This window comes from Protopterus annectens, chromosome 16.part0, assembly GCF_019279795.1.
Source record: "Protopterus annectens isolate FY-2018-M chromosome 16.part0, PAN1.0, whole genome shotgun sequence".
Taxonomy (NCBI): domain Eukaryota; kingdom Metazoa; phylum Chordata; order Ceratodontiformes; family Protopteridae; genus Protopterus; species Protopterus annectens.
In genome coordinates, this window is record NC_056750.1 from 614,842,310 (window position 1) to 614,855,500 (window position 13,191).

At 42.1% G+C, this 13,191-nt stretch overlaps 1 protein-coding gene across 1 annotated transcript in view; it reads left to right on the forward strand.

Annotated features, from left to right (window-relative positions):
* Positions 1-269: 269 nt before the first annotated feature.
* NOTCH1 (notch receptor 1) overlaps positions 270-13,191 on the forward strand; it is a 189,890-nt gene continuing 176,968 nt past the window's right edge. Inside the window, exon 1 of the mRNA XM_044058426.1 lies at positions 270-767. Within this exon, the coding sequence (XP_043914361.1) occupies positions 665-767 (103 nt within the window). The 5' untranslated portion in view covers positions 270-664. The remainder of the gene's footprint in view (positions 768-13,191) is intronic.

The window sequence follows — 13,191 nt, forward strand, 5'->3', positions numbered from 1 at the left end:
AGACACAGCTTTTACCGCACCCGCCTCGGTAACAAAGACATACATGAAGCAATTAAAACTAGAGTATAAGATAAAAGGCAGAAGGGTTCAGCTGACAACCTACGCCGCTTACATACCTCCAAATCCTACGTTGTCAGTAAGAAACCTGCTGTCGGTCAACCCCTCCCCGTTCATTCATATGCAAATAAGGCAAACCCCTCCGCCCAAAACTTTTGTCGTGCAGCCAATGTGTAAAGTAGTCCACACTCATCGAGATCTTATTTCAGAGAAGGTCTTTACCCATTTACTAACCACCTTACGTTTCTCACGTGTACCTCTTAATTTGTGTAAGGATTATTAAGACTGCAACAGTTTCAAAAGAGAAGTGCAGTTGGTGTATCCTTGTGGGTGGGAGTCCGGATAGAGTTAAGAATTACCCGTGTGAGTGCAGGGCACCTGAGCGGAAGGAGACGCGTTGCTGTGTGCGTGCTGGTAGTTGGACAGTCCGGCAGAGTTTGTGGTACCAGCAGTTTGTGGCGAATGCCAAAGGTGGTAGGATTAACTGGAAGAGCAGATACGACTTACAAAAGCACTTTCTTTTACAAGGAGTTATCGCCATTGTCATACAAGATAAATTAAGGATATTATTCAAGTGCATTTCAGTCCACTGAATGAAGTTGGATGTATGTTAACTGGAACTGAAAGTTTTTTTGTATTTAACGGCACAGGAATGCTACGTCCGTGGGTGCACTTATTACTTGTCACTTCACTGCCTATTGTAACGCGAGGTACGTATAATGTTTGGTGGCTACTGACCTTTTGACAGGGTCGCATTTCCTTCACGCGTTTGTCTGTGAATGGGTTTAATAAGATGGGCACAGGTGTACTTCAGGTGTATGTTGAAATTATATGTGTGTAGTGGAACAGTTAATCCGCACGTTAGTCAATAATTGCAAAGTTGTGCATCTTGGTTTGCAAGTCAAAAAACAAACGTGCAAACGTATTGCAAATGCTGGCTTAATTTTAGCTACTTGTTGCTCTTGCGTGCGTGTTAGCTGTAAGCACTGGGGCGACCCCATTTCTGTTTTGATTTTCACTTTGAATAGTTTTTTCCGATCTGTGAGTTTTGATTGTAACAAATCAGTCAGCCAGCGGGTGCAGTGAGCTCGTAGCAGACAGTGGCACGGCATAGTAGACACATCCTCAACACTTGTAGGAACTGTCACTTGACGCAAGTTGGGTACTCTCTGCAGACATGCATGTCGTTGCTGCTATCAGACGCAGCAGTAAAATGCGGGATTGTTTGTATGTCTGTAATTGTAGATTGCTTCTAGTCCGTTGTGGTTGTTTAAGTGGACTGATTTGTTTAAGGTTGGGGTATTCGGATAAGTTGAGCTAGAGGGCATCACTGCGCTGGTGGCTGTATTAGCCTTTAAAAAGAATGCGCATTAACAACAAACCAAGAAAGTCGTCATGCACTTCGTTGCATTACCCAAACCCAGATGGAGAGTATCTGTGCCTCTTAAGTACAACCCATGCTCATGGTGTCAGCTGCCCCGCTGACCAGTTCATTCCATAGTTACACATGGGGTATGTAACTGTTCGTCTAGGGCTAACATTGGTTAGCAGGGTTAAACAGCATCGGTTTTACAGACTTGTGGCTATACTCCGGCCTTGTGGTGGTCACTCAGCTAGACCAACGTACCACGATTAACCGTGGAGTCTGAAGCAGTGTTGCACTTGTCTCTTGTCTTGTTTAGAGTGTAGCTGCTTGCATGTGTTTTGTGTGTGTTTTTTTTTTTTTGGGGGGGGGGGTGGCATATCTCTTAATGCTATGATTTCGACCTTCAGATGATCAATTCATATGATTTCCTGCTACGGTCTGTAATACCCGGAGGGTGACATGCATGCAGGCTATGAAAACATCCTCTGCCCTTGCTGGGAACTTTGCAAACTCTTGACAGTCGCACTACTCGCAGGTCTTGTTGCATAAACTTTGTGTGTTGTAACGTGGGGTGAGGGTGGGAAACTGGGCGGACAGAACCTTTTGGTTCTTCTTTTAATGCATTTCCTGCTCTCTGATTAGTTTTTCTTGCAGACACTGAGCGGATGTGAATGACGTCTTCAGTTGTACAGCTTTATGACTTGGAGGGAACGGAAACAAGAATGTTTTAACCTTTATACGGTTGAAAATTTCTGCAAGACTTCGAGGAAAAAAAGCTCTTGAAAATTAGAGCATCAGCCCTCGCTACTTTGTATTTAGCGCCAAGTAGTTGGGGCAAATGAGTAGTAAAATTTAAGTTTAGCGGAACCGTATCTGTTCTGCTGTTTTCACCAAAACTGAAAGTTGACCAGTATTTCATGCTGCAGATTTTTGCTTTAGTTTTTACCAAGTCTTTAAATAATTGTGTTTATAATTTGTATATTTTACCTTTAATTGTAAATCGGGGGCCGCTGTGTGTTACTGACGCTGAAAGAGACGGTTAATATTATTTTATTTGCTGCCTGTATAATGCTGTGCATTGTGCAACCACAGCTTCAGGTGTTGATCCTACCCGACTCAAGCCATGTCGTGCCCAAGGAAGAACTGGTTGGATAAAAAGTGCACCGCATAGCAGAAGTTGTGTTCTCCATTGTGTGTGTTGGGGGGGGGGGGGAATTACCGGTCAAAGGATCTGAGCAGCAGCTATTGAATATCAAGGGTAGTACCCATTGAATCCCCCCTGGCTGCAAGTTATGCCAAATGAGCTGCTTGGTACAATAGGCGGTTTGATTCGACCTTTTGTATCAAATCACAGAGGTCCTTGCTTCGCAGCTGTTGCGTTTTTATCACCTGTGTATCTGCATGCTGTGATGACACATGCACATTTAGCTAGTCCCTTTCCCTGAAGAAGCAACAGCCTGCCCCCCCCCCCCCCCAACTGCAGTGTCAGTAATACTTTATTTAATTTTGGTTTACCTTTCTGAAGTACTTCGTCCATCTCTTAACTTCATTCCTCGGGAATCTGGAATAAAGGTCCAAAATTGTGGACAGATTTTAAATGTTACTCTAATTACCTTACTTTAATAGAACCACCAGTTTTGTATCAACCTGCATTTTTTGAAGGTTAAGGAATATGAAACTAATGTTTGACAACGTTATTGACTGTAATCCTTAAGTGATTTACCAGAAAGTCAAACATTTTATTGTTCAATAGGGTATCAATATGAGGCAAAAACAAAGACATTATGTAAACAGAAGAACATTTGAGAGCTGTGCTTGGATACCCATAAACATATTTATTTCCTGTATTGGCTATAAAGTAAGAAGTGAAGAAATAATCTGTTTTGTTGTTGTGCTTCCACTCACAAGCCCAGATAATGTAATTTGGCTCATCTTCCTATAAAAGTGAGTTTGTGTGTGAGAGAGATGCCGAGTTCCTAAAATTCCTTGTGTGGGTTAGTTTTAAAGGAGGACAGTTGTACATTCAGAGGCTCACATAGTGCACAAGTACCACATGATGTCTCTCAGGTCCATTTTCAGGTCCATCAGACAGTGTTTATTAATGTATATTAAAACTTGTCTTTTGTTTTCAGTTGCTCTGGTGGGTATTGGCTGCCACCACTACTCTGGACCTTTTGCGTTTAGTTTTTTTTTTTTTAATAATGGGGTAATATGGGAGGTGGCAATCATCGTTGCATGCAAAGCTAAGGTGTTCTTTCAATGGGTGAAACAGCTGTAAGGTTTAATTCTTTCATTTATTAAAAAAATGTATGGCAAAGGTTAAGGGGTAGTACACCTCCTTTACAAGTTGTCATGGTTGTCAACTTTTTACCTCTACCAGTATTGTGGTCAAAGCAAAAAGTAATTAGCAAAAAGTCCTGAAATTATGGAATCACTCAGAGTTAAATATAATGTGGTTAAATTTGAAAGGTGCTTGCTTGTCAATCACGAGTAGTCACAATGTCCATCTTGAATGCGCCCTTCACAGTTACACAGACTTCACTGTGATGCATGGGTCTTTAGTACAAGCTGGTGGAATTCAGTTTTGTTTAATTTCTGTCTCTTATTTCAGGAAGACTATCGTTTGTTTTTCCTGGGCAGGTTTTCCTTTTGCTCTGACCATTTGTCCTGCGTGTCTTCCACTAGTTGCTCTCCTCTAATAATGGTCACACCATTAATCACTGCTTTTCCATGGGGGTAATCATATGTAGGGGACAGCTGGTGCATGGTAATGTGAATCCCAAGTGCCTTAGTAGCTTGTTCTTCTGTAAACCTGACTTTTTTTTTTTTTTTTCTGACATTGTAGCCATCTGTACTGAAGGTTCACCTGAGACCATCCTTCAAAAATAAATTTGCCGGTTGCATGGCCACTAACAAAAGATAAATAATCGGTTTATCTGGCACAACAGCTGAGCAAATATTTGCAAAACAGGATCAGTATTACGGGGGAAATTTAGTTAATTTAATCAAAACAGCAGAGCTATTGAGTGTTGCCTCAAATGTTAGGGCCAAAGCGAAAAATAACGATGGAATCAAAGGTCCAAAATAAGGGACAGTTTTCAGTGTTGTTACAATTCAGTTAGTTAATATAGCAACAGGTTTTGCATCAACAATCATTCTCTGAGAGTGAAGTTTGAAAACTGCTAGTGCTTTTGTTTGTGAAGGTGGTTGTTTGTAGTTTACTGTGAGAAACTCTGTCTCTGCATTTAAATGTGACTCTTGCTGGCATTGCTTAGCTGTAAGTTTGTGAATACCTTGTGTCATAAGTTTGTTTAAAGTTCTGCAGTTTATTGCTGCGAATAGAGTGAATGCCTTATCTGTGTTTGGATTTAAATCATTACAGGATGGATTTTTGTCTTTCAGTACACCTGTTTTGTTCTAATATTTCTGTGCACTCAAAAGTAAATCAAAACAAAAGAAAAAAGTAGACCGCTGCTTGCAGAGATTGCCTTCAATCTCCCACCACCACCACCACCATTGACTGCTGTCTGTGTTGTGTGCTGTACTGCCACCAGTTTTTGTGCATTTTGACAACATGGGGATAATAATCGGATCTAACCTCAGTCACCCTGTGGAATGTGTCGTATACATGTTGTCTTATGGAAGGCTGCAGTTTGTGGTGACTGGCTGTATTTCTTCACATTACTTTAGGTTCATGGACAGCAGTTCACAGACAGTATTTGAAATTAGTTCAGTATGCTTTGACATTAAGTATGCAAGATGTTCTAGTGCACAAGAGGATGTTACGTGATTTGAACATGCACCTACGTGCCTCCGCAATAGTAGGTTGTTCTGTTGTGAAAGTAGAGTCTCCCTGTTTACACCGGTGAGCTTGACAGGTGCGTTACTAATCTATAGATGGACAGCAGGTCTTTCGGGTACACCTGGTGCAGCTCGGTGAGGTGGTTTGGTAAGTCAAAACAGACATGCCTCGATTGGCAGCTGCATCCCTTTTGGCTGGGGAGGCTTCATCGGGCTTTGATTTTTTTTCCCCTTTAGCATATTTATATGTCAAAGTACACTCTTGATGCATTTACCACCAGCTGGATTTGACATTTCTAAGACTTTGTAGTGTGTGTATCACTTGCGATGGTTTGGGGAGTTTTGTAGTATACTTTGTTTGCCATTGTGCACTGCAGATGGAAACTAGTGTAATCACTGTTTATAGAAGAGTTAATTGGTTTTCATGATTTTTTTTGTTCCATTACCTTGCTTAGTACTAAGTGCTTGTGGTTTGTAATGCATGCTGTATTCCAGTGTGTTGTTTTTTTGCCCTTTGATGATGTTTTCAGCTAACTTTTAAGTACAGGGAAGATCTTGGAGCTAAGGTGTGTGTTTTAATGCAAATGATTTTGAGTTTTATTAAAATTGTACATTTGTGATGTTACGTTTCTGGATAGCAGCATTACATGCATGCATGGTTATTTGATACTTTTGCCTGAAGTGACCACCTCTTCTTGAAGCACAATGTTGAATTTGTGACAATGAGGTCTATTGTATGTTGAGTAATAGATCATAAAATGCCTGTTTTGAAGTCAGACTGTGCAGCCAGCATAATTTGTTAGATGGGAGTGCCAGTGTTGTTGTACCCTTAAATGTTCAGGGCTGTTAGAAAATACTGGGGCTGCTGTATAAGCCTTTATCTGTGCACTTGGGTTTCTCTATTACTTTTTTTGAGTCAGAGGAACTGTTCATGCTGATGGGATGTGTCCGGACAGGCTGACTAGTTAAACAAAGAGAGGCTGTAATTAAGGTAAACAGTCTCACTATAGCTGTTTGTTTTGTGTGGCTGCAAGTCCAATGTAGATGTGGTACGTCTGGCTGTAAGTCTGGTGTTGAGGATCCATCATCTATTTCCTCAGTCCAGCACAATGCCATTATTATTCTGTGATATTGCCACGCTTCCTGTGTGTCTTTTACAGTGTTTATTTTGTTGCTATTGGTGTATCTTACACAGCTATTTCTGTTCAAGTTGTTTAGACTTGATTGTAAGATTATTTCTAATTTTATGTGATGACAGACAACGTGTAATGAAGGGAAGTTCACTAACTGGTATAGTTATACATGTATGTCTAATGCAGCATATAAGTAATCACAGACTGAATATTAATGGATTATGAGAAGATCACATTTGGTTATATTATACACACAAAGTATGTTGAGATAGTTCAGATGACATTTTAGAATTTTTTTTTCTTTGAAGTGCATTACTTGCTTAATTTTTTGTTCCACTGTTAAGGAAATGTTATAGATAGATTTAGAAAAAAAATTGTGAAGGGATAAATCAAGCCTGAAATAAGGACATAGCTCCAAGAATAGAGATGATATGTGCATGAGTAATCAGGCTTGAAAGTAAGTGTTGTTGTTGTGTCTTTTGGCTTTTCCCAGTTAGGGGTCGTCACAGCGGAACTCCGGTCCGCTAATGATTGGCAGTAGATTTTTACATGCCGAGTTGCCAGCCCTGATGCACAACCTTCAACGAAGGTACGCCCATTCACGCATGTCTCCACACACAAGATGCTTTAGCTGAGAATCGAACGGGACAACGTCTTACTGTGAGGCGACAATGCTACTGCAGCACCACCACCACAGTCAGGCTTGAAAATAAGTGTGCTCTTCCAAAATAGGGATGCTTGAGAAGTCTCTGAATAAACATTTGTGGGAGAAAGGGTACACAGTGTACACCATTATAGGTCCATAGGTAGTTACTAGGTTAATGACATGAGGGTGCATTTTTAAGCCTAGGCATGCTTCCCAAGGGTTGGAATCAAACCTTGTGTTTGCAAGGTAAACACCTTCATCTTTATGCCATATTCTTTAATGCCCATTTGACATTCTCAGTAGTGTGCATCACATTATACATTTTAAATTAATGCTTTGTACACACAGGACGACTATATATTTATGGAACTATTCGATAGAAAGGATGCAAATAAAATGTAGCAACTCAGAGAAGTAGAAAAACGGTGACTTGTATCTTCAAGTAATGTGTGCGTATTTTTTTTTTTTCCTGTGAGGACATCTGATGGTATGTTGCAGAAGCTGTCAATTGAATAAAGAAATAGGGTATAATACATATATGAGCTGCACACTCCTATGCATTTTGAAGAAGACACATTTCTGGTCTAAATGTTGCGTTTTTACCCTTCTTTGTTGTAGAAAGTGATTTTATTTTAATGTATGTTAAGTGGACCTTTCTTTGTAGTGGGATTTTGTAGCCAGATTTGAGTTGGGTGAACTGGTGTGTCCATATTTTACATGTTACGAAACAAGCATATTTTTAAATACACCATTCAAGAATTCTGAAACTGAAACTAATTATTTTTCTGATAGTAGTGGAGGAGCTGAATTCGCAGTCCACTGTTTCTTTGTGGTATATACATAGCTGCCAGCTAATGTACTGAATATTTTTGATCATCAGTTTTCTGTAGAAAGAAATGTCATGACAGAATAATGTTTTCATTGATTATGTTGATAATGTCTCCAGTGCTTCTTGTGGCATTTGTTATTGTTCATTTTTTGCTTCTCTAGTGCATTGCTTTCTGCTTCGTTTATTTGTTGCATTTTAGCTGCAACATTTTAGACAATTTTGCTAGTCTTGTCAAGTTTTTTTCCTTTTTTGTTTGTGTTGTGTAATTGCATCATCAGCTAAATAGTTTTTATTTTTACATCTCTTGCACTATCGCTTAAAATACTGTTGTTTTTCTATGTTTTCTGCATTGTGCAACCCTTGTGGTACCCCACTGGCCTTGGTCCTGTGTGATTTTTCTTTGTGGAGGGTTAAGGCAGTGAACTGCTGATGAGCATAAGCCATTCTACTTTGATGCTTTCAGTCTTCTTTAGCTGGTTGACATTCCAGAACTGAGGCATTTGTTCCGAGTTGTGTTAACTTTGCTAGCAAAGGGTGAAAAAACATTTAATTTCATTTAACTTGCTAGTTTTTCATCATGTTACAGCCATTCCATATTCCCTAAATGCTTCACGGTGGTGCTGTGTGACACTTTGTCAAGTACCTTGTTGTTACCTAAACAAACCTATTAAACGAACATAGGATGTGGGTTTAGTATAATGGTAAACACAGGTTACAGGGTTTCATTCTCACCACAAGTTATTGGCTGGTCTTAAAATGGCCACTGAACAGACTACCTTCATGGTTCCTTTCTGATGGTCATAGTTACCCAGTTGAGGACCTGGTTTTGGATTTGTCTGGCATGAGCTTGTTGTCATAAATCTATGATACTTTGATTTAAAGCCTCTTTGGCTTCGAGATGTTCCCAGATATTTTTCACAGGTGTTTGTTTTTTCCTCCCCATGCTAGAGATCCCATTGATAGGTTAGTCATGTGTAGCTCATGTATTGTGAAGTGGAATCGTATCTGTCTTTTCCGGGCATCTGGGACATTGCCCTTCTCCCATGGCTTAAGAAAAAAAGTATGTTGTTGGTATTAAAAGCTTTCCTCCAGCCTCTTTAAGCATTTGAGTATTAGTCCTGTCAGACTTCTTTGCCTTGTATACATTCAGTCTTTGGGTTTTTTTTGACTGGGAGGATCTCCCTTGTCCTGCGGAATTTGTTGGCAAGTCTGATGATAATTTCTTTATGAACTAATTGAGCAGAGGTATTCCTTTACAAATGGTTCTCTTTTGTGTTTTAACACTTCACTGTCTTTTTTAATGTGCCTGTAGTTTCTCTTAATACAGCTACAATGTTTTTTTCCCTTTCCTGGACTGGTTTACCTGTCCTTTTTCAGTTGCAGATGTTTATTCCTGCTGGTTGCAGTTGGAATTTTTTCCACTGTGAACTTCACTTCTATACTTTCACTCATAAACTGTTGAAAGAAAATATACATATTTCTTCAGGATTATTCTTTTTTTCTGACATCATGTGACATCTGGTTGTTTGTCAGAATGCTCCATAAATACTAAAGGTGCTAGCAATGTGCTTCTTGCCTTTGAGGTGATAGTAAAAGATGAACTTTTGTCTGCCTCATGATGTGCACATTTCTTGCAACTAGGCATTAGCATTTACAGCTATATACTCCATGTGTACTACAAGCACCTGACCTCCGTGTCCTCTGTCTGGCAAAGAATACTCTCCCCAGACAGATTTTATTTTCTTTGTCACCCTTTGTTGGGACAATACAGGCACTGCAGAAGTATTGCTGGAGAGATGTATATCTTTTGGAGTATGCTGATGTTCTTCGTGTTTCATTGTTGCAGTCATCACATTTGGGTTATCCCTGCCAGGATAGCTCTTGGCCGGCCCGAATACCAGATACTTATTATTTCTGTGTTGGTTGCTGTCGCTTCAGGACTGATGTCAGGTCATCAGTAGTATAAAGTAAGGCAGCTGACATAATTACATAAGGCTTTCTTGCCGTGAAGCTCGAAGCAGAAGCAGTTTGCACGAGTGCCGGTCGTCGCTACCTGAGTTTCGTCTTCCGAATTGAAGCTGAAGTCTTCTAATAAGTACCCTGTTGGGGATCCTTTTTTTCTTGCACTAAGCAATGTCAGTAAAAGTTAACAATTGTCTCACCTGTGGAAAGCAAATACCACACAGTGACGTCACTTGCTTAGGTCCAGACCACAACGTCCCCCATTGTCATTTATGTGCTTTGTTCAACACCAGAACTATGTCGTTGGGCCCTTATTGCAGCTAGATATTTTCTCTTACAGTCCTCTAATTCCATTATGGCTTTGGTAAGCCATCCGACAGCAGATCTTCCGAAAAAACGTAAAGATAAAGACAGAGACAGATCACACAGGTCCAAACCTACCAATGATGCACCCATTAAGCTAGTCATCAGTTCTCTGGTTCTCTGGTACTCAGTGAGGTGCTTTCGCAGCCCCTGATGCACATTTCCGTGGAGTCACAGGCCGCTACTGAGACCCTTTCTGTGTCTGGTATGCCGCAAAACTTTTCTTCGACTAAGGATCCTGCGGTCGTCTCTACCTTGGATGAGTACGGAGCTGCTGAGCAGGCACCGGCTACCGAGGAAGTCCTTCGCACTACCGATTCTCGACTCAAAGCGCCAACCCAATCTCAGGCACCTGCTTCTGTGCCTCAGTCTCAAATGCTTAAAATGGTGGAAGACCTTATCATGCTGATCAGGGGAAGCCAAGCTACCCCTTCCAAAAGAAAGAGATCTGTCTCCTGTAGCTTTGTCTGAACAGGAGTCCAGTGACTCTGATGCATCTGAGTATGAAGACATGCAACCCCTCTCTGCTTATGAGGATTCTGATGCAGAGGATTCCATTCCTTCAGCCTCACCCTAGGGGATTTTTCCTTTGGGAAAACCCCTCACACCCAGAAAACCAGACTGGTATTAGAGTCCCTGACTCACACAGATTTCTTTTTAAAAATCCTACTGCTACTCTTGCTATCAGAGGACTAAATTGTCAGTTCCATATGCTAAAATTTTAGCAACATACCCTGAACTCCTCAAACAAAAAGTCTTCCTTTCCTACTTGTGCAGAATCTAAAGAGTTACAAGAGTTAATGCATTCTGCAAGTTAAGTAACTAAACACATCTTGCACTGTGGTTTTGACACCCTAGAAGCTTCTTGCGGGGCAGCAGTCACCATTTCTGTCTTTAGGAGGCACGCGTGGCTTAAGGCCATGTTATATCTAAATTCTTGGATGCCCTCTTGCACAAAGACAACTTATTTCGCACTAAGGCAGAAGGGGTCTTAAAAAAGGTGGAAGGAAAAGCAAAATCTATGCAGACAGTTAAGGATTTCTTACAGGTCCAGCCACCTTGGTTCAGCAGGCATTGTCCCTCCAAGCACTGGTCCTTTCCTGCTCCCACCAGGTCAGTTCAGTCTAGACCCGACAGACAGCAGCCACAGGGAATGCAGAGGTCTAAGCAGTGGATTACCTCCACTTCAAAAGCAGGAAGTTCTAAGCCACCCCCTTATGGTAAGAACTCGCAATGACACTCCTCCCCCACCCACTGCCTCTGGCCAACTCCACTTACCCCTAGGAGGAAAACTCTCCTTTCATGCAAACACCTAGGCCACCATTACAAAAGACTGCTGGGTTCTCAACATAGTGTCTCAGGGATACAATTTTTCCTTCCACAACATTCCAACTCCAAAAGGGTTCCCAGATCTACCTCCAAACCAGTGGGCAGAGGCCCAAAAGCAAGTCCTTTCCCTGCTGTCCATGAGGGCAGTAGAGCACGTTCCTGAAGAACAGAAAGGCCAAGGTTTCTACTCCAGACTTTTTCTGGTACCCAGGAAAGAGGGCACCTGGCACCCCATCCTCGATGTATCCATTCTAAACACCTTCCTGGTGATCCCAAAATTCAAAATGCTCACCCTCCAGCAGCTGCTACCCATGCTGTCCAAGGATGCTTGGCTAGCCACCCTAGACCTAAAGGAGGCCTACCTCCATGTTCCTATCAGGGAATCATGCAGGAAATATCTCCCATTTCAGGGCAGGATCTCAGCACTTTCAGTTCTCTGCGTTTCCCTTTGGCTTATCTACTGCTCCAAGAGTTTTCACAAAATGTCTGGCTCCGGCTATTGCCTTTTGCAGACAAAGGAATATCCAGATTTACCCATACTTAGACGACTGCCTAATTCAGAATGGCAGCCAGGAAAAACTGCTCAAGCACCTGGCCTTTGTAAAGTCCCCACGAACCTCCCTAGGGTACATAATCAATGAAAAGAAATCCAAGCAGGTACCCACCCAAAGGATTATATTCCTGGGAGCAAGCCTGGACACAGCATCCCTGATGGCATTCCTTACACCATAAAAGGAAACCTTCCTGACATCCTACTTCTCTCAACTAGCCACCAGACCCCAACTATCTGCAAGGAAAATCCTCCAAGCCTTGAGTTTCATGGCGTCTTGCATTCTACTCATTCCATATGCCAGACTGCATATGAGGAAACTTCAGTGGTACCTAAATAGCCTTTGGTGTCAAAACTCTCAAGACCTGGAGGCTCTTATACCTATAATACCTTGCCTCAGAAAAGATTTTCCTTGGCGGGCAACAGCATGCCCCCTCAACAAAGGACTACCTTTCTCACCACCCCACTCTGCTCTGACCCTCACCACAGATGCATCAGATTATGCCTGGGGTGCACACCTGGATGGCAGGTGCATACAGGGCCGATGGAGCCCACAGCAAATCCATCCATCTGCACATCAACCAAAAAGAGATGATAGCTCTCCAGCACGCCTTGATAGTTTTCAAGACCCTTCTCTCCCCAGGGGCTCTCCTGATCAAAACAGACAACACAGCTGTGATGTGGTATATCAACAAGCAGGGAGGGACTCGGTCCTACCCTCTATGCAGACTGGCCATGACCCTTTGGCACACAGCCTCTGACATGCAACTCCACCTGTTAGCACAATTCCTACCGGGTTCTCTGCTTTCTGGCAGACCACTTAAGCAGAAATCTTCTGGACCCACATGAGTGGCAGCTCGGCAGAAGAACCTTCGCCCTAATAACTCAGAAATGGGGCACCCCGAAGGTCAACCTCCTTACCTCCCACACTAACCATCAGCTCAGCAAGTTCTAGGGAGCATCACTGCATGGCTTGGAAAGTGGATGCCCTGTCCTTCCCCTGGGTCAATCTATTGGCCTGTGACTTTCCTCCACTACCTCTCATTCCCAGGGCACTGCTCAAAATAAAGGCAAAAAAACCAAGGACAATCCTTATAGTTCCAGACTGGCCGAGCCAGCACTGGTACCCCTTGCTGCGCAGCCTGTCCCCTCTGC